We start from the raw sequence: 24049 nt of genomic DNA on the forward strand, positions 1-24049 counted from the left end.
GGGAAACCAGATTCACTTAACCATAAATTTGGTTTCCCCATTTACTTTGCTTGTCAGAAAAGGCTCATTGTGGTTGTAAGTTGAGGACTACCTGTCCAACAAAACTGCAGTATGTCAAACTTACCCTAACAATGGAGAACACTTTTAGGAGGACTGTTCAGTTAAGCATACCCCTCTGAATATTATCTTGGTTTGGAAAAGTTGCCTCTTGGTCATCTGTAGTCTCCTTTTTTTTCCCTCCTTTTTTTTTTTACTCTTTGAAGAATTTATTAATGTGCAAAATAAACTTTCTCAGTTACTTTTTCTTATATCAGTTTTTGAAAAAACAAGGTATATTTTAGTTGCTATTTTCTTCTTCACTTATTGATCAGCAGGATTTTTTTAATGTTCCCAAATTAAGACAAAGTATGGTATTTCCTTGCAGTGTTTCCCTCTTTCTACTGAATATTTGTTCACTTACTTCATAATGTGTCTTGATTTATTTTTTGGAGTAATAAAAAACATCTTCCAGTTCATGCATTTAGTGAATTATTTGAACATGTTCATAGATGTTTGAATTGTAAACAACTTGATTTTTCTAAAGTTTGATTTCTTCCTCTTTAGCGTGACCCACCAGCATTCAAAAAGATAACTAGTAGATGAGTGTGAGGGATCATGAAACAGATACCCAGGCTGCATCTGTCCAATTATGAAAATTAACTTGGACATATCTAGTCCATTCTAAAGTAAAATTTGTGGGCTTCACTAACTTCTATATGAAATGAAGTAATGTTTTCATTATTGTAGGTGATTAGCAAGCTGTATAAATAGCCTTTCAGATATTTATATAATGGTGGAGTCATCTGAGTAGAAATAAGTTGGACCCTAAAAATTAAAGTCTTTTGTTTGTAACTATAAACAAATGCATTTATCAATCTAAAAGAAAGATATTTATGTTTAAAGTTCACTTACTTCTCTGAGCCATAAAAGTGGATTAACATGTTTTGAAAACTATAATTCCATTGCAAATTTGGCATTATTCATGTTTCAGTAACTTTTCAGAAATTATTTTCCCAATCTTATTATTTTTATTTTCATTCTGAATTCATAAGCAATGATGCAGTAATACTAATAAATCACATTTTAATGAACCAACTGGGGGAGTAGGTGTCCATTAAATAAGAAACTATTTTATGGCAGTAGTTATCTGTGTAATTTTTATAGATTACCAGTACATCATTTCAATCAATTGTTGTTGTCATATCAAATAATCACACAAATTATGTACATTATATATACATTTAATCAATCATATCAGAAATTCATTGTTTCAATATTCCTAAATTAACTTTCACTTACTGTTTTCCTATAGCAACTTATCAGTTAGGAAGATATATTAAGACATTTTTATAGTGACAAAAATGTAACTTTCAGTTCAACACATGGTTTTAAAAATGAAAAATTGGCAAAGAAAACTATAACCTAGACAAGCATATGCGACATAGAGTCTGGAGGTAGAAGTCAGGCAGATAGATGAAGCCTATGGCTCATGGATAAGGAGTTTGTTCCTATCATAAAGTAAGAGCAGCCAAATTCTGAGATAGGCAAGAGAAGAAATAACTGGTTTGAAAATGACTGTTTGTTAACTGAGTTAAAACAGAAAACAGAAATTCTTCATGGGCATAATTCTGGCATAACACCATCTCCTCTATTGTTTGTTCATTGTCTTTATACGGGAATATCATCAGCTGTGATGACCAGATATGACATTGAAAAAAGGATACTGTTTTGTTCTGACCAAGACTTCCTAAGACAGTAACAATCACGTGCTGTTCCCAAAAACCTTTTTTATTATTATTTCAATGGCTGTGAATTATATGCATTCACAGCCTGTAATGAGTCCCAAACAGTTTATGAATAGTCCAATAGTCTGCCACAGTCTTTTGAGATAGGGCTGATAAGAACCCACCTTTATCTCCCTTGAAATGCTGCCAACGACTAAATTGCCAATTAGCTGTACAAGGCCAAACGGAGCACAAAGTCAACAGGGAGCTTCAGAGTTTAAACCGACCAGAATGAACAAAGTTGCTTCCTGAAAAGGCTCCTGTCCCTTTGCTCCTCCTTTATGTCTTATGGGAGGGGCCAATCATCTCCAAGCCTTACTCACGGGTTGCCCCTTTTGTCTTAACTGTTCTTGCCTTCTGCCAGCTCTGCGCAAGCACGCACTGGGAACAGGCTCCCCCTGTTCCTCTGCCTAGATTCTGAAGGCTCCAGAGTCAGCACATAACTCTCAGATGGCCCTGGCCCCATCTCTGTGTCGGACGCAGATTCCTCATCCAAGTTCTCCCCAGACTCCAGGACTGGCCCATGTTTCTCCCCACTGTCCTACTCTGCTGGGCACCAATGGGCAACAATATGTTTTTATTAAGTTTAAACATCAGCCACTAGGTGGATTGACTTTAGGATTTTTAGGATTTCAAAATTTGGGCTTTGGGAGGAGGATTAGGCTCAGAGTACAAACTGATGTGAAATTCAGTGGTTAGTGCTACTTTTTGACTTTGACTCATCCAAGTCAACATTGACAATATGGCTATGATTTAAAATGAGCATCATAATCACTTATTAGAATTAATAATAGCTGTAGCTGTGTAAGATATACTGGATCAGTACCAAAGCCTCAGAATAATATATACATGAATATATTTTGGGTTCTATATGTATGAATGATACCTCTTAAAACAAGATATTTGCATCATATTTTATTCATTATGGCTATGATTCTTTATACATAGAAAGAAATAACAATGAAATCAATTAATTTATTTCAGTATAATGGGATCATCAAAGTATAACCTTCAGGGACCTTAACAGTATTGATAGCGGGGGGGAAACCCCGACCAAGTTAGTGACTGAGGATCCTTTGTAAAATTTTGTTCTAGTTCATAATTATTTGATTCTTGCTTTTTTTAATAACACCTTTAAATAACTACAACAGATGGCCATTTTTATCACCAAAACATTCATGTAGACTATCCATTCCCTCTGGATATTCATTTAGATAATATTTGAGCCAGGAACCATTGTTATTGGTTTGTTTGTTTATTTGCTAGCCAATAATTGATTGACTCTCAATATCTCCATTCCTATCAATTACACATAAGCTTCCAGACTTTAACATTGTTTTCATTAAAACCGTTTTGAGAATTTGGGATGGCCAGCAATTTATCCCTGCATAACTATTAATGTTATCCAATTATTTGCCTGAGTCTGCATGCGCTGTAATGTAATGGCATATTTATTCCTTTGATGCAGTCCAGTCCTTTCAAGAATTTGTAGCACTTAGTTTTCTACTAGACAATGTCTAGTAAATTTTGTAATTGTAGACATGGAATGAAGGCTTTAAGTCTAGGCAAACATATTTAATGTTAGACAATTTATATTAGTGCTAAATATGAAGTTTCACTCTCCAGTGCCAATGTTTTACAAAGAGAAACTAGTGCTGCATCCTGAGAGTTTTGCTTATCATAGATAAATAAAAGTGAAATGTTTTTCTGAGTTTCATATAACCTTGATACTGTACAATCTGTTTTGAAAGGAGACAATGCAAATAATGTAACTTGATAAAATAAAATCAAAATTCTAGAATACATATTTTAATCATTTCAATTTTTTCATTGATATAAACAATGTACATTGTATCTTGTATATTTATACTGAACTTAGCTACATAATTCTTGAAAGCATAACTGGAACAATATGGATAATTCATAGCATGTCATATATTAACTTCTTCCAAAAGTGTTCATAGAATTTTTGCTTTTCTGTGCTTATCCTCAATTAGAAAAAATATGCCAATGAATCTAAAGAAGAATCAACTCATATTATAAATAATTAGAAATATAAATATATATTTAGGATATGATTTATTTAAATTGGGAGGATTCATACTTTCATATTCATACATAGAAAGAGTAATTAAAAATTCTGAAATTCTGTACTTTTTGGTTTTGCTATGAGCAAATCCATTATGTTAAGACAATATGTTTTTGAAAGCTGCCACAGATGGGTAATGCTAATGAGTCATATAGCATCATGTCTTATCTCTGATCTTCCTCTTCTCGTTTCCTTTTTTCTTTCTGTTTCAATTATTTGAGCAGCATCAAGAAAAAATTACCAATCCATCAAAATGAGTAAGTCCCCATGTGAAGTCATGAAATGCTTGCTGTTACATGTCATTTCATGCTTCTACAACTTAAACTTTGACCATTTTTTCCCCTTTGTGGGGAAACGTCAAGTTTAGGTGACAATATCACTGATTACTGATATGAATATTAGCATCAAAATAACAAATGATTGCTACTGTGGTGCAATCCATGTGGCGTTTTCATTTTTTGAACAGTGTGTGACTCATGTATTCATGCATTTCCAGTTTGTTTTAATTTACAAGGTAACTAAATTTAGTGTTTTCAGAATTACAGCTGTTCGGTTTGTTGACATGACCATTTCTGTACCAATAGACTGGTGCATCAAGATGAAAGCTTGCCTGATCTCACAATGATGAATTTGAATGCCAACATTGAACAGGAAGAGGACAAAATGTTTCAAGATCAAGAAAAAATGCTGCAGGAAGAAAATATAGTGGAAAGAAGAAAAAGTGAAAATGAAGTAGATGATAATGAAAAAAAGGAAGAAGAATTGGATGAAGAAGGTGAAGGTGAAGATGAGGATGAAGATGAAGATGAGGATGAATCGGAGATAGGAGGAATATCAGGTAGACTTATGGATGGATGATCAATTTTATTTTACTATTTGGATGATTAGCATGGAATGAATGTAGACATTTCTGACAGCATTTTGTATCATCAAATTTTCTTTAAAAAGAAATATATATATATATATATATATATATATATATATATATATATATATATATATATATATATTCTTAAGTTTTCGGGTACTTACATGTATGGCCTTCAGCTTTGTTCGGGTATTTTCCACGTCATAGTAGTGGTGCTTTTAAAGTTGTAGCAACGTTTCAGCAGAATCTCATCTGCCATCATCAGGCTTCTGTATTGTGTCCGTCTGTGAGTCAGACTTTTACAGTGGTTTCAGATTTAAATTTGGGGCAGCCTATTGCTGTGCCAGAATGGTTTTTTCTTCATCCTGATTGGTTGGGAGTCTTGGTCTGTGTTTATTGGTCTCGGAGTTTGCTGTGTTATATATATATATATATATATATATATATATATAATATATATATATATATATATTATATTTATATTATACATATATATATATATATATATATATATATATATATATATATATATATATATCATATACATATACATATACATATACATATACATATATATATATACACATAAAAATGTAAAAATTATATTCAGTAATGAATTAATACAGGTAATGAAGTGCATATTGGATTGGGGTGTATGATATTGGAGTGCAACAATGTGGTAAATGTTACAGAAATTATAAAACATAGTACAATTATATTGTTAATAGTGACTAAATTAAAGAAATTGTTCGCTTATTTGGTGTGTGTGTGTGTAAGACAGAGAGGAAGAAAGGGAGAAATGTTGCATTGAATAGCTCTTCATTTTTGTGGGGAATAAATGTGTTTGATGATAGAAGTGGCCTGGTTTCAGTGGTATCATGATCACATATGACAAACAAAAATTAAAAAGTTTATTTGTTTCTACTAGTCAAAGAATGCAACAATATTTGTCACTATGGCAAAGGTTTTCTGATACCTTACAATAATGTTTTGTACTGTTAATATTATAGTAGTGTTTTCATTAGTGAATGTAGATTGTTTTATAATTTCTATTTCTTATGCAAATTATAAGATAGGTTTGTCTCAAAGGTACTTTTCCAAAAGGCAACTAGACTTTCTTGTTTTTATCCTTGAAAACGTTTCAGCAACTAGATGACTGCAAAGTGTATAAATCTTTTCAATCTGCAAAGTGTATAAAATCAATCTTTCCCCACCATTCAATTAGAACTGAAGACGCTTTTTGGATGAAAAACAAAGTGATTTCAAGAAAAAAACCAAGAAAGTCCAATTGCCTTTTAGAAAAGAACCTTTGGGAAAATCATGACCTGAATGACTGAGAACCTCCATAGACATTAGATAGATTTATTTTATTAGCTTGTATTTTAGGGTTTTTTATTTTTAAACTTTTACTTTAAGATAAAGATTGTCTTATTAATTGGATAAGCATAAAAATAAAATTTAAAAATAAAAAAGCTTAGTTGATCTAATACTTTTTTTTACTTTAAGAAGAAATGTGTCTATGTGTGTATAAAATTTTATATGTACATATAAAAAAGTATATTTCCAGCTGAAAATAACAGTAGCTGTTTTTTCACAGCAGTGGAAAAGTGTTTCACTGCATCTTATTTGTCTTTTAGATTTAAAGAACAAATGGCATTTGGTAATTGACCGTCTAACTGTACTTTTCTTGAAGTTTCTGGAATGCTTTCATAAGCTTCAAGTTTTTGTATGGTGGCTTTTGGAACTACACATAATCAAAATTGTGTCATCATATATTATATGGGTAACAGTAAAAGAGGCAAGTATATAGTGGATAGTCCACTTTCTCTTGCAGTATCAGTATTACAGTAGAATATAAATCGCTTTATCTTCTTGGACATATGTATCTGAGGTTTTAGATCACTCATTTGAGACTAAAGCTTTCTGCTATTATCAAGCTGCTAGCGTAAAAGAATACCCTTGAAAAATATGTAACTGAAAATGAGCTCTGTTAGGCTTCTATAGTTTAACAATATATAGTATTTCTTTTGAGTTTGAATTTGAAAACAAGTGAACTTTTTAAAATTATAATTTATGTATTTTGTTTTTAAATTTGAATCCTTCCTGGCTATCAAATGTATAAAATATAACCCTTGTCCATTAGAGAAGCCCTTGTAAATATATAGAATGTAAAAGGTATGCATCGTAAAATTTGTACTATATATTTTGAAGATTTGGTTGCACATTGAAGTTTTGCTTAGTAACTGTCCATCCATTGAACTGTTTTAGTGCACCCCGCATCTTTTTTTCATTTGGTTGAGTTTAATTCCAAATGAAAGCAAGAAAATTAATCTTTCCATGTTTTTCATTTTTTTCAGTAATAAATAAATACATGAGATAATAGAGTAAAGAATTCTCCAATTTGTCATTTAATCTTTTCTGTTTTGTTCTTCTAGGTTTCTCTCATTAACTATGTGTTTGTAATTGCCTGGGCTTTTGCTTTACCATATTCTCAGTTCCGTCCATTGGCATCCGGTGTCTGCACAGTTTGGACCTGTGTGATTATTATCTGTAAAATGTTGTACCAGCTTGAATCTATTAACGTTGCATCATTTTCTATCAGTTGTCCAATGGTATATTTCATTTCATTTTTATTCATGTTTTTTTAAACTAGAGGGACTTATGAATTAGAAAGATGACAAAATGATTCAGAAATTATCCAAGCAGTTTTCCCCAAAATCAGGAAAATATTATGGTAGCATACTTTTGTTTTCTTTTTTCCAACCCTGTTGAGATGTTAGTTACTTTATGTTTTTTTTTAAATAAGTAAATAGCGGATACAATATTTTTTTTCTTGGAAGGGATCTCTTTTTCCTTTTGGATCTGCCTTAACCAGAATAGGGAGGAATTCTTTGCTGCTTATAAAGTATCTGAAAGAGAGTTTATAAAGCACCTGAAAGAGAATTTATAAAGCATTTATACATTTATAAAGTTAATGAGAAACTATTGAATTATTTAGCTATAGATGCAATGTTAGCTTTATTATGACATATACTGGCTGAAGAAATCAGAACTAATGTTGGTTTTGTTATTTTAGCCTAATACTACTGAAAATCAGGAAAACCTGAATGAATCACTTCTCTACAAAAAACCCATTGATCCAACTGAGTGGGTTGGATTAAGAAAGTCCTATCCATTGCTTGTGTACTTGAGGGTAATTATAATCTGTTCTCTATTCAGCATTTTCAGTTCTTGCAGTCTTCTAGTAGAATTGGCTCAGTATTATATAATCCTTAGAGATGGTCTCTTTGGAATCTTTCCTCAAAGATTATGAAGGTATAGGATGGAAAAGGAAATTACAATAATGAAGTATAGTTCATTACAGCTCTGATAGCTTTGGTTCATGAAATGAAAAAGTGGTTGTCTATTTTAAGCATTTCCACCCATCCCTTAATTTCAACTCTTATAGAAAAATAACTGCTTTTTAAAATGCATTTGCACAGCTTGTTTAAAGAAATAATACACTTAAAATTAACCGTAATTTCATTTTTGTTAATAAACAGTATACCTAATAAACAGTAATTTAATTTAAATTGCAATACACTATTTTTTAGTATTAGTTTATGTGAATAATTTATGTGTCTTTCCAATTACTAATAAATTATGCAAGATTCTTACAGGGTTTTTTAAAAAATAGGAGCTGCAAATTGGTTCTACGTCTTTGTTATATTTTGTTATTTCTGTATCAAAACTAAGCCAGAGTTAGAAATGAGTGGGCAGTCAAGGTTTCTTTCATGAAAATCTCACTACCTCATTCTGTAAACTTTAGCATAATGTTAAGTCACCCTTAGAGCTGCACAGCTTCCGTCACAGGCTATTTTCTGCTTCCTCATAACCTATCAGAACAAAGTTGATTTACCTGTCTGATCCACTCCCCTATTTGTGGCTTTGGGTATCTTACAGATATTCATATGCTGTAAAATAACCCGTATATAACCACAAATGGGATTGGGCATTTTTAGAATAAATGTGTTATCAATTAGCATTTTGTTCCTCCAGTGCTCAACTAGTAGCACCGAAAAACAAATTTCAGTTGCTGCTTTTCAGTTTTGTGTAGAAAAGTCCTAAGATTGGAATTTTTTTTATAAATGTTAATAAGCAAAGGCCTAGATGTAGTGGCTTTATACATTTTAAACCCATTGTCTTTATAATTAATATAAACGTAAGAAAAGTGTTTAACTATTATGTAACAATCCACATTAAGTGAGTGTAAATAATTTAGGAGTTTTGCTGTAAGTAGTAGAATCAAGGCTATTCCTGGATCTGAAATATTTACAGTTTCCTTCTCTTACAGAATAATTTGCTGATGCTGGCAATTCTGGCCTTTGAAGTTACTGTTTACCGACACCAAGAATACTACCGATGTCATAATAACCTCACTGCTCCAGAAACCAAAACTATTTTTCATGATATTACCAGATTACATTTGGATGATGGCATAGTTAATTGCCTTAAGTATTTTGTAAACTACTTCTTCTACAAATTTGGTTTGGAGGTAAATTTACCAGAATGGTTATAGCATTACTGATAGTTCTTATTTGATGACCACAATTGGGACTGACAACTCAGTCACCAAGTGAAAAATCTGGCCAAATAGGTTAAATGTATAATGAAAAATACTCTCAGCCACAATCAACTTAAAGAAAGACCATTTGAAATTTTTCAGTGGATGCTAGTGTTTTTCCTAGGGAGAGAATTTCATAACTGAAGGAGAACATAGAAAATCATTTTTCTTTGGATGTTGTACAGCTTCTCGGTCTTTCTCAGAACGCTTCTAGATGCTGCTTAGCTGTTGTGGGTAGATATGATACAAAAATGCTGTTTTAGCCCCCCTTGAATATTCCACCATTGCAGGAAGTGTAGTCTTTAATAAAGGACTGTTAGCAACAAAAAGAAAAAGAAAAGGAAATCATATTTGAGGTTCTTGGAAGAGGCTTAGGATATGTAATCTTCATTTTGCAAACATGTTTATAATATATCAAGATATTGCCAGGGGTGGGATTCTACCGGTTCAGACTGGTTCGGGTGAACCGAATATTAAAGATAAAGCTGGTTCGCCAAACCGGTATTTCAACTGACCGGCTGGCCCCACCCCTCCCAGGAGTCTCCACACGACCCATTTTTGATGGAGGTTAAGTCCAGGGTCTGCGCGGAGGCTCTGGAAAGGAAAAAACAGGCTTTCTGGAAATCTGGAAACGGGCCTGTTTCCGGCTTCCAGAGGGCCTCCAGAACTCAGGGGAGGCCACTTTCGCCCTCCCAGAGGCCCAGGGAGGCATCTGGACCCTTGGGAGGGCAAAAAATGGCCTTCCTGGAAAAACTAGAAGTCGCAAAATGGTCCTGTTTCCGGCTTCCAGAAGGCCTCCAGAGCCTGGGGGAGGCCGTTTTCGCCTTCCCAGAGGCACGGGGGAGGCCTCTGGACCCCTGGGAGGGTGAAAACGGCCTCCCCTGGCCTCTGGAGGCACACCAGAAACCAGTAACAGGAAGTTTCTGTAGGCCCCGCCCACCATGGCCAAGTCCACCTGGCAAGTGGGCAGCGAACCAGTTGCTGGGATTTTTGAAACCAGCCCCTGGATATTGCCAAATATTTGACACTAAAAGATGCTTATAGGTCTTTACCACGTGTCTGATCATTGCATGATTCACCTTGTACCTGTCTACAGACAAGGACTTAAAACCACAAAACCAACAATTAAATCAGTGAGGACTTGAATTAAGGAGGCAAAGCTAAAGCTACAGGCTTGCCCTGATTGCACTGATTGGAATGTTTTCGAAGATACCTCTGCAGACCTAGATGAGCTCACAGATACTGTAACATCACATGTCAACTTTTGTGAAGACCTATGTGTACCGACTAGGAACCTGCGAATAGTAATAATAAACCTTGGTTCAGTGCTAAACTTAAGCAGCTACGTATTCCAAAGAGGAAGCCTACAGAAAAGGTGACAGAATGCTGTACAATCAGGCCAGAAACATATTAACAGGAGAGATCAAAGCAGCAAAAAGAAGCTACTCTGAAAAGTTAAGGAATCAGTTCTCAACAAATGAACCAGCAAACATGGAAAACTCTTAAAAACACTACTGGCTACAGCAAACCTCCTTCCCAGGCAGAAGGGAATCAACAGTTAGCAGATGACCGGAATGTGTTTTACTGCAGGTTTGAAAGGAAACTACAGCCACCCATTTCAGACATACCATCAACAGCCAAGCCTCCTACAACTGACCACATCTCAAACACACCAACAACAGCCAAATCTCCCACAACTGACTCCTACAACTGACCACATCTCAAACACACCAACAACAGCCAAATCTCCCACAACTGACTCCAACCCATTGGGTTCACAACCTCTGGTGATCACAGAAAAAGAAGTGCAAGATCTATTTCACAGACAAAAGCCAGGAAAAGCACCAGGGCCAGACAAGATAACTCCTTGCTTAAAAGTCTGTGCTGACCAATTGGCCCCTATCTTCATCCGAATCTTCAATAAATCACTAGAGATGTGCTATGTTCCTTCTTGCTTCAAATGCTGTGCTATCATCCCAGTGCCAAAGAAGCCCTCCATCAGGGAACTGAATGACTACAGACCAGTTGCTCTAACATCTGTAGTTATGAAAACCTTTGAGTGAATAGATCGACAGATGGTGCTATTAATATGGCTCTGCACTACATCTTCCAACACCTTGAATCTCCAAATACCTACGCAAGGGTCCTCTTTGTAGACTTTAGTTCAGCATTCAATTCCATCATTCCAGACATTCTTCTAACTAAACTAAACCAGCTAGCGTTACCTGAACACACTTGTAAGTGGATCATAAGCTTCCTAACAGATAGGAAGCAGCAGGTGAAGCTAGGCAGAATCACATCTGATACCTGTACAATTAGCACAGCCCACCACCAAGGCTGTGTGCTCTCTCCACTTCTCTCTATATACCAATGACTGCATCTCAAATGATCCATCTGTTAAACTACTGAAGTTTGCAGATGATACAACAGTGATTGATCTCATTCGAGATAACGATGAATCCGCATACAGAAGGGAGGTTGAACAACTAGCCTTGTGGTATGACCAAAACAATCTGGAACTGAACACACTCAAAACCATAGAAATGGTAGACTTTAGGAGAAAACCTCCCATGCTACCACCTCTTACAATACTAGACAACACAGTATCAACAGTACAGACCTTCAAATTTCTAGGTTCTATAATATCTCAAGACCTAAAATGGACACCTAGCATCAAAAACGTCATCAAAAAAGCACAACAAAAATGTTCTTTCTGCACCAACTCAGAAACTCAAACTGCCAAGGAGTGCTGATACAGTTCTACAGAGGAATTATTGAGTCTGTCAACTACACCTCTATTACTGTCTGGTTTAGTTCTGCAACCCAACAAGACAGACACAGATTTCAGAGAGTAATTAGGACTGTAGAAAAAACAGTCACTACCAACCTGCCTTCCATTGAGGACCTGTATACTGCACGAGCCAAAAAGAGGGCTGTGAAAATATTTACAGACCCCTCATATCCTGGGCTCTTTCAACTCCTACCCCCAAAACGACCCTATAGAGCACTGCACACCAGAACAACTAGACACAAGAATAGTTTTTTCCCAAACGCCATCACTCTGCTAAACAAATAATTCCCTCAACACTGTCAAACTATTTACTAAGTCTGCATTACTATTACTATCAATCCTCCCATCCTTCCTTTCACCCATCTCCTCCCACTTATGACTGTATAACTGTAACTTTGTTGCTTGTATCCTAATGATTTTTATTGACTGTTTTCTAGTATGATTTAATTGCTTATTGTACCCTATGACTATTATTAAGTGTTGTACCTTATGATTCTTGACTCTTGATGAATGTATCTTTTCTTTTATGTATACTGAAAGCATATGCACTAAGACAAATTCCTTGTGTGTCCAGTCACACTTGGCCAGTTTGATGAAGTTTCCAAAGATGAACCTAATATTCTATTTATCATGGACTACTCCAAATAATATATACATTTTGTACCTTTTCTTTGTTATCACAGAGTTGTTTCCTGTTGTCCGTAAATGTAATTGGTCAACGGATGGATTTCTATGCAATGATCCATGGCTTTGCTTTAATTGCTGTTTTGTATCGGCGGAGAAGAAAAGCTATTGCAGAAATATGGCCCAAGTACTGTTGCTTTCTGTCATGCATTATTACATTCCAGTACTTCATGTGTATTGGAATCCCACCTGCACCTTGTAAGGGTAAGCATTCTTTTTTCCCTCAAACAATTCTTTCAATTTTTTACTTCAATAATTACTGTTTGTTAATACCTGCTGAGAATTAAATAAGTACTCTTAATGGCTTGTTGTAAGCATTCTTGCCTCTGTCATTGCAGATTACCCATGGAGATATCCAAATGCCAACTTCAACTCTAATATCATCAAATGGTTATACTTTCCAGATTTTGTTGTTAAACCAAATCCAGTCTTCCTTGTGTGTAAGTAATTTTCATCCCTTAAACAAACTTACCATTTATTTCATTCCTACAGGATGTTGTAATAAGTTTGTAAAGTATATTTCTGGCCATGCAACAGATATCAAGATGCTATTGCTAGATTGTAATTTTCAGCTTTACCTATATATAGGTAAGTCTTCAAACCAAACTTCAGTAAAAAATTCTGCTCTTAAAAAAAAACAGCAGTACTTCCTGTCTCACCATTGCAATAAAGAAGAATAATTATAGCTGTTTAATAACACTTATGTGGAACCTGAATTAAAAGTTAAGACTGGGGAAACAATACACATCCTTTTTATCAGGAATAGGCAGTGGTGGGATTCAAAATTTTTTACTACCGAATCTGTGGGTGTGGCATGGCTTGGTGGGCATGGCAGGGGAAGGATACTGCAAAATACTATTCCCTCCCCACCCCACTAACCTGCTTTCCAGCTCCATTTTCCTGTGCAGGGCAACAAAAGAAGACCCAGCCAATCAGCTGGGACTTGGGAGGCAGAGAATAGATGGGGGCGGGGCCAGTCAGGGGTGGTATTTGCCGGTTCTCTGAATTACTCAAAATTTCCACTACCAGAACTGGTCAGAACGTGCTGAATACCACCTCTGGGAATAGGCAAAGTGATGTCCTCTAGATATTTTCAAGTACAGTTGTCATCATCTCTTATCAATGGTTATATTGAGTGAAAATTGTGTAATGCAGTAATCCTAGCAATTTGGAAGGCATTAGGCAGACCTCTCTAGTTTAATGCTTTTCCTTTTGCTATCTGGCTCTGTGTGAAATTGCTTTGCCGCCCAATTCTTGTACTTCTTATTTTAGTTTAAGGTTTTAGATAAGAACATTAATTTTGTATATGCCTATTTTAGATTTTAAAAACAGTCATCACAGAATATAATTCAGTCTCAAAGAGTTAATACAGTATGGGTAGTTCTTGACTTACAACAGTTTGTTTAGTGAACGTTCAAAGTTACCACGGTATTTAAAAAAGTGACTTATGACCATTTTTCATAGTGTTGCAGCGTCCCTATGGTCACATAATCAAAATTCAGAAGCTTGGCAACTGATTCATATTTATGACAGTTGCAGGGACCTGAAGTCTTGTAAACAGCTTTTGCAACCTTCTGACAAGCAAAGTCAATGGGGAAGCCAGGTTCACTTAACAACCATGTAATTAACTTAATGATTCAGTTAACTGTGATTAGGTTGTAAAATGGGGCAAAACTCACTTAACAATGTGGTTCAAATGTGGTCGTAAGTTGAAGACTACCTGTAGTCAAACAGTCCAAGGTTGATATTCCTGCAAATTTTCATGATACAGTAAATTGCTAGACAAAAGTGCAGTCACGTCGCTGTACAGTCCAGTATTGAAAACACCAAAAGTTTTGAATAAATAATCAAAATTCAAAAGATAAGGTAGCAAAGGATCATCAGAACCAGGAAAACATAGAGTGGAAATATTTCTGCTTTGTAGCCTTACAACCTTCTAAATTTGGTTCAAACCTTGGACTTAACTATAGAAGCCAAGCTGCTGAGGAGTAGCAATCTATTTTTAAATAAGCCATTCTTCCAGAGAAAATTATTTTCTGAACATTGCTGCTCATTTACCTCTTTGCTCTTTGTATATCATAACATGGATGTTCCTAGTTAAATCTGTGGACTAGGATTAGAGTTCACAAGGAGCAATTTGGTTCTACTTCCATTCTAATACTAGGGTTATACTGGGCCCTTAGTCTTCCTCTTTATATGAAAAACATGTGAGATGTCCATCACATCTATATTCAATTCAACATCTTCCATTAGATGATTTCATGTTGCTACTATGCGCATCCTTACAAAGGCAGACATTTGAAGATGAGAACAAGGCTGCTGTACGTATCATGGCTGGAGACAATGTAGAAATCTGTATGAACCTTGAAGCAGCTTCATTTAGTCAACACAACCCTGTCCCTGATTTTATTCATTGCCGGTAAGATCTGGTCACATATCTGCTTATATTACTTCTTCACAGAAATCAGATGTTCTTTGTGAGCTTTGAACTGGTAAGGTTCAGAATTGTATTTCTTCAACTTTACTGCAGTTGTCACTCACACGTTATTTAATGTTGCTATTTTCTAAGATGGGGTAAGATTATCAACATAATTTTATTCTTTACTTATGACACAAAAATATATAAAATTGCAGGACAGTCCAATACAAATTATGTAATATTTAAAATGGATACATAAAAGAATTATATGATGTTACATAATTCCTGATTGTCCTGCAAGTAGAACAAATGCCTGTAACAGAATAATTTCTCCTTTTCCCTTTGGCTCTTCTTTATCTTCAATATCTACTCCAAGGGTTTATAGTAGTTAGGAACACATTTCTGGCAGAGAGAAAGATAGGGGAAGTTTTGTTGCATGATAAATTTATGTAGCATTGATTACATGCTATATTCTTAAGTACACTGGATTGTCCCAAATGAAAAGAAATTACAAGAGCCCAATTTCCAACAGTCAGATCTCTGAATTTATCAGTTTGGTGATAAATTATATTACTATAAATGTTACTGTTTATAGCAGTGAAAAAGTTCACTTTCTATACTTTCAAAGAATCATCACTTTTGCATGGGAGGGAAGGAAGGAAATCGTTGGTCACCTCAAAAAGATAGTGTAACCTTTCTATTTCTCTATTACAAATTCTACAATTTACACACCAATTTTAGATAAATTCTCTTTAATTTACCATAAAAAAATTATGAATGAGACAAATAAAAAAGTGAACAGTTGAAAATAATGCTATCAAAACAATAATTACAATAATTATCTATAATTATAAAAATATAAATTAATTTTAAATGTGTTAATTTAGCATGAAGTATGAATGCCCTGAGTCATTTTCATCTCAAAAGTGAGCAACTTGCACATTGCAATTAAAACAAAACCTCATCAAACATGCAGAGGGAAAGTGAGAATTCTGTCAAACGTTCTGGATTTTATTTCTTATTTTTTCCTGAACAAACTGAAAGCAAGCAATTGCTGTTTCACAAGATTTGAGAAGCCTCATGATGCATAAATTCCAGTGTTACGTGTGTGTATTCTTGCCAAATATAACCTCAATTCAACAATTACGTGTTTTTTTATTCATCAATAATGGTGGGATGTGTTATAAATTAATTTACCATATTAGGACTTCTCTGCATCACAGAGTTTGAAAAACTCCTGCATAATGGATAATATTTTCTTGTAAACACATAATCATTTCATCATTATGTATTATATGTTTATATAAATATGCTTATATCACTATTGTACATTAAAATGTGTATGACCTGAACATAAATTTGATCTCTCTCATTCCTACTTTGTTTTGTAACAGATCTTATCTAGACATGGGTAAAGTGGTTATGTTCAGTTATCTCTTCTGGTTTGTTCTTACTATCATCTTTATAACGGGAACCACTCGGATCAGTATATTTTGTATGGGTTACTTGGTAGCCTGTTTTTATTTTCTACTTTTTGGAGGAGATCTGTTACTGAAGCCAATCAGAAGCATCCTTCGATATTGGGATTGGCTGATTGCTTATAATGTCTTTGTGATTATAATGAAAAATATATTATCGGTAAGTATCTTCCCTTTTTTGAAATAATTATTTAATGTTTCTGAAAATAAATGTATAGTTGTTATTTTACATTTTTTTAATAGTGCAGAGTCCCACCACACTAGTTCATCTTTTTCTTACTTTCTAGAAACTCTTGACATCAAAGTGTTGTGGTTATATATAACATATTTTAATCTTAGCAAGATGTATTCCTATTCTGGGATGTGATATACACACATTGCAAAATTGTTTGTATCTGATATGGTCACAAATTGGAATAAAAAAAGGAAGGGGTATTTTGCAGTATTGATACTGGATTATTTACAAACAATTCTTGTTTTATTGTATTTATGACATTACAATGAAAGAGGTTCAATGAGGCATAAGACTATTTTAAAAGTTATGGAATAAAGAACATATTCAATTGAAGAGTTACAAACACTGAAGAAAAGAATAATTCAATTTCTCTTTTTTATCTCAGTGTAAACAGTTATACCTTGTAGTATTGACAAGCTTTTATTTTATTATCATATTTATTTATTTATCTAGTTAAATATTATAGAAGAAATCACTGCACTGAGCATATACAGTTTAGTTAGAAACACTAAAGAAAAGAAAGATTCAATTTCTCTTTTTTGGATCTTTGTGTAAACAGTTATACCTTGTAGTGTTGACAGGCTTATATTATAATTTCTTTTGTCATATCAATCTTATTTATTTCAGATAGGAGCATGCGGCTACATCAAGTCATTGATCAACAATAGCTGTTGGGTGATTCAAGCATTCAGTCTGGCTTGTACAGTTAAAGGTTATGACATCCGTAAGTATATGCCTATAAAATTCCTTACATAATTCTTTTTAAAATTCCATTAAATCTTTCAGATACCCATCATTAAAAAACAATAAGCAGACTTGTTTCTCTCTCTGAAATTGAAAATCATTTTGTTATTTTATAATGAAGTATAGAATAATTTGCATTTGAATATAAATAGTTGGTGGAAAAACATTTTTCTCTGAGAATTTAGCACCATTTTTATATGTTTTGTCCAAGACAGGCAGAGGGTTTTTTTATTTTATTTTGAAGTAATAGCATAAACAAAGCACACTAACCAGATGATGCATCTGATAATTTTATCAGTTTGTTTTTATTTGCAGATTATATTTTCTTATTCATATAGACTTTGGACCTAATCACTGCAAATACTATTCTACATTTTTTAAAATTATGTTTGCTTTATTTTTCATGTCTTTCTTATTTAAAAACTGCCGTTACTTTGGTATAGATATAGAATGAGGAACATGTATATAAGTGAGTAGTTTAGCATAAAGAGGAGAAATGTACTTATATGTAGAGTCACAAATAGATAATTATCCTCTTGCCCACCTGTGTGATGTTTAAATCTTGCAGATATGGATTGAAAGTACCTAAACATTTTTGTTCTCTTTGGTCAGCTCAGAAAAAATCTTGCAATATTTTGATGCTTGTCCTTAATGCTTGTTCTTGTCAGCTTTGGATGATCCAGAGTGTAAATTGCCAAGTGGAGAGGCAGGAATAATCTGGGATAGCATTTGCTTTGCTTTTCTATTGCTCCAAAGAAGAGTTTTCATGAGTTACTACTACCTTCATGTGGTTGCTGATATTAAAGCTTCACAGATTCTGGCATCCAGGTAAACACCATCACTCTGCTAAACAAATAATTCTCTCAACACTGTCAAACTATTTACTAAGTCTGCATTATTATTACTTACATTATTAATCTTCTCATCGTTCCTATCACCCATCTCCTCCCACTTATGACTGTATGACTGTAACTTTATTGCTTGTATCCTTACAATTTATATTGATTGTCTCCTGGTATGATTTGATTGCTTATTTGTACCCTATGACTATCATTAAGTGTTGTACCTTATGATTCTTGACAAATGTATCTTTTCTTTTTATGTACACTGAGAGCATATGCACCAAAGACAAATTCCTTGTGTGTCCAACCACACTTGGCCAAAAAAGAATTCTATCTTTTATCTATATAAAGTAAAGCATTGTATTTTAATAAATGTATAGATACATGCATACATATGTTTTAATTAAATATTTTGTAAACTATAAAAGTGAAATGAAATATATTAATCAAGGAAAGCTCTTATCACAGAAATGAAAATTCGTATATTGATTAGGAAAGTCAACCTTATGAAATATATTTCAGAATGTTTTCATTATTCTCATTGTTTCAGAAAATCTGTTAAATCAATTTCACCTTCAGTTTCCATCTTGGTGACAAAACTACAAGTGTGACTGTTATCCTATCTGTTTGTGTTGCATTGTTTTTATCTAGTGTATATGTATTTATTTTTCAGAGGTGCTGAACTCTTCCAGGCCACAATTGTGAAAGCTGTAAAAGCAAGACTTGAGGACGAGAAAAAATCAATGGATCAACTGAAGAAACAGTATGCTTTTTTTTTCCTCTTAAAAATTCCTTTTTGGAGGTTGGCATATAACACTACAACATTAATCAGAGAAAAAGTACTTAGCCATTACTTTATTGATGTCGCTACAGAAGGCAGTGAGCCCATTTGGAATTTTGAGAACATCTCATGATCATTATAGTTCTATCTACCCATCCATCTAAGACACGGGTGTCAAACTCCCCGTGTCATGTTGCCATCATGTGATGTTTCATTATGTTTTTTCATGGAGCTACGGTGGGCATGGCCTGCACATGATGCATCCGGCCCGTGGGCCACTAGTTTGACACCCCGATCTAAGATATAGCTATTAACAAAATAAGTGAAAGTCAAGTAAGATATGAACCCCCAAAACAGGTAAGGAAACATAGTGGTGATTATAATGCTATATACTGTACATAATAGCCCAGCTGAAACATCTGTATCTTAGAGTCATACTTTAGAAGACAATGTACAGTCCTGAATGTAAGTTTATATCATCTCACATACCTATGAGTCCTGAGGTCTGTTGACACTCCCCCCCCCCCAAAAAAAAGATGATGGGGAAACACAAGTGGAGATATTACAGTTCTTCTGAAATTTATAATTCAGAAAAATCAGGCATTCCCATCCAAAGTTGTGTACAACATTGTGTAATTTCTTTCTTTGCTAATGTTTATTGTAATATGAGCATAAATATAATGAGTAATGTCATTTGATAATATATTAAGAATATCATATAATATTTTAAAATCCTTGTCCTCTTTGGGTCCACGTAGATTATGATTTAATTCTGAGGGTGCAAACTCTTTTTTGACAGGATGGATCATATCAAAGCCAGACAACAGAAGTATAAAAAGGGTAAAGAAAGGGTGCTGAGTATGAGTCAAGAAGCCTCGGCTGAGCAAGAAATTCAAAAGGTTGCTGAAGAAGAAGATGATGATGATGGTACTATTCCTTCACTATATCCGATGTTGGTATTTATTGTTTGGACCTTAGTATTATTAACATGAATATATATAGAAAAGTACAGTGCCTCATCCGGACATTTGTTGGATGGGCTTCACAATCTGCTCCTCTGCATATATTTACTTGGGAATAAATCCTACCCTCTTCCTATGTTATCCCTCTCTTGCCCTTCCTTTTCACTGCTGTTGAAAAATAACATTTGATTATCTATAAAAACATGTACTTTTCTCTGAAGAGCAGGGGTTGGGATTGGAATGCTAAAGTATAATGTAAAATTGTAGAATATACCAAGCTTTCAGGCCTTTTAAGAGTTGGTATTTAGAGCACAGTTCACATTGGAACTTGAACTGGTTTTCTATACAATACCTAAACAATTTCAGAATAGCAAAGACATTTTTATCTTACCAGATTTTTCATTTGAAGCAAAAATTGAGTCAAGAAATGTATTTTATGAATTCAGATAAATACTTTGGATTTTAGTTGTTTGTTTTAGGTTTTATATAATGAACTTTAATTTGCTGCAACTTAGTTTTAATTTATAATAAATAACAAGCATTTTTAACAATTCCTTAAATATAGGGAAATTTGAAGTCAAATTCTATTTTGTCTCTATGTCAGAAGTAGCCAGGTTCTACGAATAGAGTAGTTATAATAATAGTAAGCAAATGCTTTTTGTGTTTTGTCTCTTGCACAGATTGCAAAAAATGGGGAAAAAATATAAGACATAATATGTTTCTCACTTTGTAAAATTAATGTTTGGACATATTTCATTTTAGGAGAAGCAGACAAAGAAAAGACCAAGGGCAAAAAAAAGCAGTGGTGGCGGCCTTGGGTTGATCATGCTTCCAGTAGGTTTCTCAATCATCTTTAAAGTACATGAATTTAGCCCTTATATCCTTGACCAGAATGGAGGCATTCCCAAGACCTGTTTGTTTTATGCATGGTTTTATACTTGTGACTTGGTAGTCATGTGGACCCAAAAGATTTCATAGAGAAAAATTGTGTTTCTTTTAGGCCACCATATGTTGATGCAAGTTCCAATTAACTCCTTAAGTAACTGTTCACTATGTGGAAGAAAAATACAATAAATATTTTGCAACTATTCCTGCTGTAGCAAAAATACCTATGCAATTGTTTTATAAGTATTCCAGATTTTTGTTTCTGTCAAGTCACAAGTAAACTGTGCCTATGCATATATAAAAATGTGTTTGTGTGTACATATATTTATGTTTCTAAAGGGCGTGATGAAAATTTATAGAGACCTATCCTATTTTCAAATGGTTATTGAAGACCCAGCGTTGTTTTACTTTTCAGAAAAATAAATCATTGCAAGTAATGTTTCAAATCTGTAGCTTTTCCAAATGGACCAGGATATGGTCTCTGTTAATCCTCATTATTTTTGCTGCTACAGAAAAATGGTTGAAATTCAGATAATAAGAATGACTCAAAGGCTTTAGGGATCCAAGGTTATCTTTTGCAGTGGATTTTATTCCAGGCAGAAAGTGGCGTGAATTAATATACTTACCCTGCTTTCTCTTATAGTCTATTCTGTGAAAGTGACCTGCATCCATACATAAACTTTGTTGAATTATTCCAGCTTCTTTCATTCTTTCTGATTCATTTTACCCTCATTACATGTTTTAGGAAACCACTATAGAATCCATATTATTGCAATAATGCATGTACTTGTGATCTGCAACCTGTGGCCAAGCCCTGAAAATGAATATTATCCACTAGTATTGTATGCCCATTTAAAATAATTATCCACAAGTCAGAGCAGTGATCCCATATTTGGTGAGCCAAGTTCATTTCTAAATATTTTAATATAATATTTGAAGAGTACTGTTGTATCTCAACAGAAAGTGTCCACTATCTTGTGTCTTCTGTGCTGGCATAGAATTCTCAGGGCTTTCCTTCTGCATGGCACGAAAAACATATTTTCACACACCTGTTGCTCTCTAGAAGTCTCCAAAACATTTGCAAGAATCAGTCTGTGGAGAAGAAAATAATATTGCTTCACTGATTTACTCACTGTACATCCTCCATTTCAATGATCAGCTACAACTGATGTGTGAAGAAATGGTTTGTAAGTAGAGAGGTACGATCTTATTGAAAATTAAGCTGCAATTTTCAATTGAATCATATTTCTCTACCACATTAATTAATGCCTGCAAGAGTGCATTATTGCAGTTTAATCATACCATCCTTCTACAGATATATCAACTTACATTAAGCGGGTATAGACCCTGCAATGTACAGCTGAATTATATACTTATACAGCTGAATTATATTACTTATTATTACTTACTTATATAAGGCTTACTAATGACTTCTGTTAAGGACATTAGGAGACAATAATTTTAATAACAAAATAAGTTAAATTATTAAATATTATGATAATTTATTTGTCAATTCACTTATTAGTAATAAATGGATGAATTGTTTTAATACCTATAGTCATAAAAGAGCAGAAGTTTAGATAAATGCAGTATGAGGAAAGAAACTGATAGCTTTTCAATGTTCACATAAGATGTCATATATACTCATACTGTATAGATGGAACACATTGTTACCAAAGAGGTTCATAGTGTCCCCTGAGCTAGATCTACTCTTTGTGCAACCATCACTGTACATATTTTACAACCAATGTGATCTTTTACAAGTAGATTTACATGTTTAACAGCCGTATTTATGCAAACAACTACTCATACTTTTAGAAGATACCAACTACATATACATCCTAGATAGATTACATATTGTAATTTACAAAATATATATTGGTATATGACATCAGAATAAATGAGTCTAATATTAACTCCAATATGCAGCTAAGTAAAGTTAATTATAAAATTTGTAAAGTAGTAAAATTCAAATAAGAAAGAGATTAGAGGTTTTTTGTGAAATGATATTTATGCTATGGATTAATTTTGTGTACAGTAGTTCATAAATCAGGGAGATGCGATCAAAATCATAATTGTAAACTGTAAAATAAATTGTAAAATAGCAATAACACTTAGATTTATGTATTGCTCATAGTGCTTTACAGCATCCTGTGGGCGGTTTATAATATCAGCATACTTCCCCAATACTCTGGGTCCTTATTTTACCAACCTCGGAAGGATGGAAAGCTGAGTCAAACTTGAGCCAGTCAGGATCAAACTCCTGTGGGCAGAGTTAGCCTGCAATACCGCATTCTAACCACTGCACCGTTATAGTTCCTTCTATGGTACTCAAGCTCTTCCTTCCTTGTTTTAGATAATTCTCTGATTACATTTACTTCACTGTTCAATTTTCTAGCTTTTCATTATTCTATATTATTCAGATATTTCCCTTATTTGCTTTCCACTTCTCTTTAACCTTCAAGCTAAAGAAAAAATTTCTATAGCCTAGTTAGGGCACAATTTATCAATTTATCTTTGACCTAGGATACATTATTTAATATATGCTTTAGATAAAATAGAGGATAAGGTATGATTGAATAATTTATTTTTATGGTTCAGAAAGCTATATAATGAGGGTAAAATATAATCTCAAAAGTCATTCTATCTGCATTTCTTATTATAATAATAAATATATTAAAATATTTTATTTTACTTGCAAACATTGTCTTAATAGGCAAATGTAATGCTGTGACTTTAATTTTATCTCTTGCTTAATATTTAATATTTAATTTATTTTTTCCTTTTTTGATCCATTTGGACTTATTAGCTTAGTTAATGTATCAAAAAATGAGCTTCTGTTCAA

General features: G+C 33.7%; 1 protein-coding gene across 1 annotated transcript in view; it reads left to right on the plus strand.

Annotated features, from left to right (window-relative positions):
* PIEZO2 (piezo type mechanosensitive ion channel component 2) overlaps nucleotides 1-24049 on the plus strand; it is a 206138-nt gene that overhangs the window by 145140 nt on the left and 36949 nt on the right. The window contains exons 18-31 of the mRNA XM_087961504.1: nucleotides 4497-4750; nucleotides 6418-6578; nucleotides 7216-7392; nucleotides 7857-7973; nucleotides 9114-9314; nucleotides 12858-13062; nucleotides 13197-13298; nucleotides 15112-15277; nucleotides 16672-16915; nucleotides 17618-17714; nucleotides 18403-18562; nucleotides 19250-19339; nucleotides 20157-20284; nucleotides 21082-21153. Of these exons, the coding sequence (XP_087817630.1) occupies nucleotides 4497-4750; nucleotides 6418-6578; nucleotides 7216-7392; nucleotides 7857-7973; nucleotides 9114-9314; nucleotides 12858-13062; nucleotides 13197-13298; nucleotides 15112-15277; nucleotides 16672-16915; nucleotides 17618-17714; nucleotides 18403-18562; nucleotides 19250-19339; nucleotides 20157-20284; nucleotides 21082-21153 (2174 nt within the window). The remainder of the gene's footprint in view (nucleotides 1-4496; nucleotides 4751-6417; nucleotides 6579-7215; nucleotides 7393-7856; nucleotides 7974-9113; nucleotides 9315-12857; nucleotides 13063-13196; nucleotides 13299-15111; nucleotides 15278-16671; nucleotides 16916-17617; nucleotides 17715-18402; nucleotides 18563-19249; nucleotides 19340-20156; nucleotides 20285-21081; nucleotides 21154-24049) is intronic.

The sequence above is a fragment of the Notechis scutatus genome, chromosome 3, assembly GCF_049901735.1.
Source record: "Notechis scutatus isolate UNSWTSFEM ecotype Mainland chromosome 3, rNotScu1.2, whole genome shotgun sequence".
Lineage (NCBI taxonomy): Eukaryota > Metazoa > Chordata > Lepidosauria > Squamata > Elapidae > Notechis > Notechis scutatus.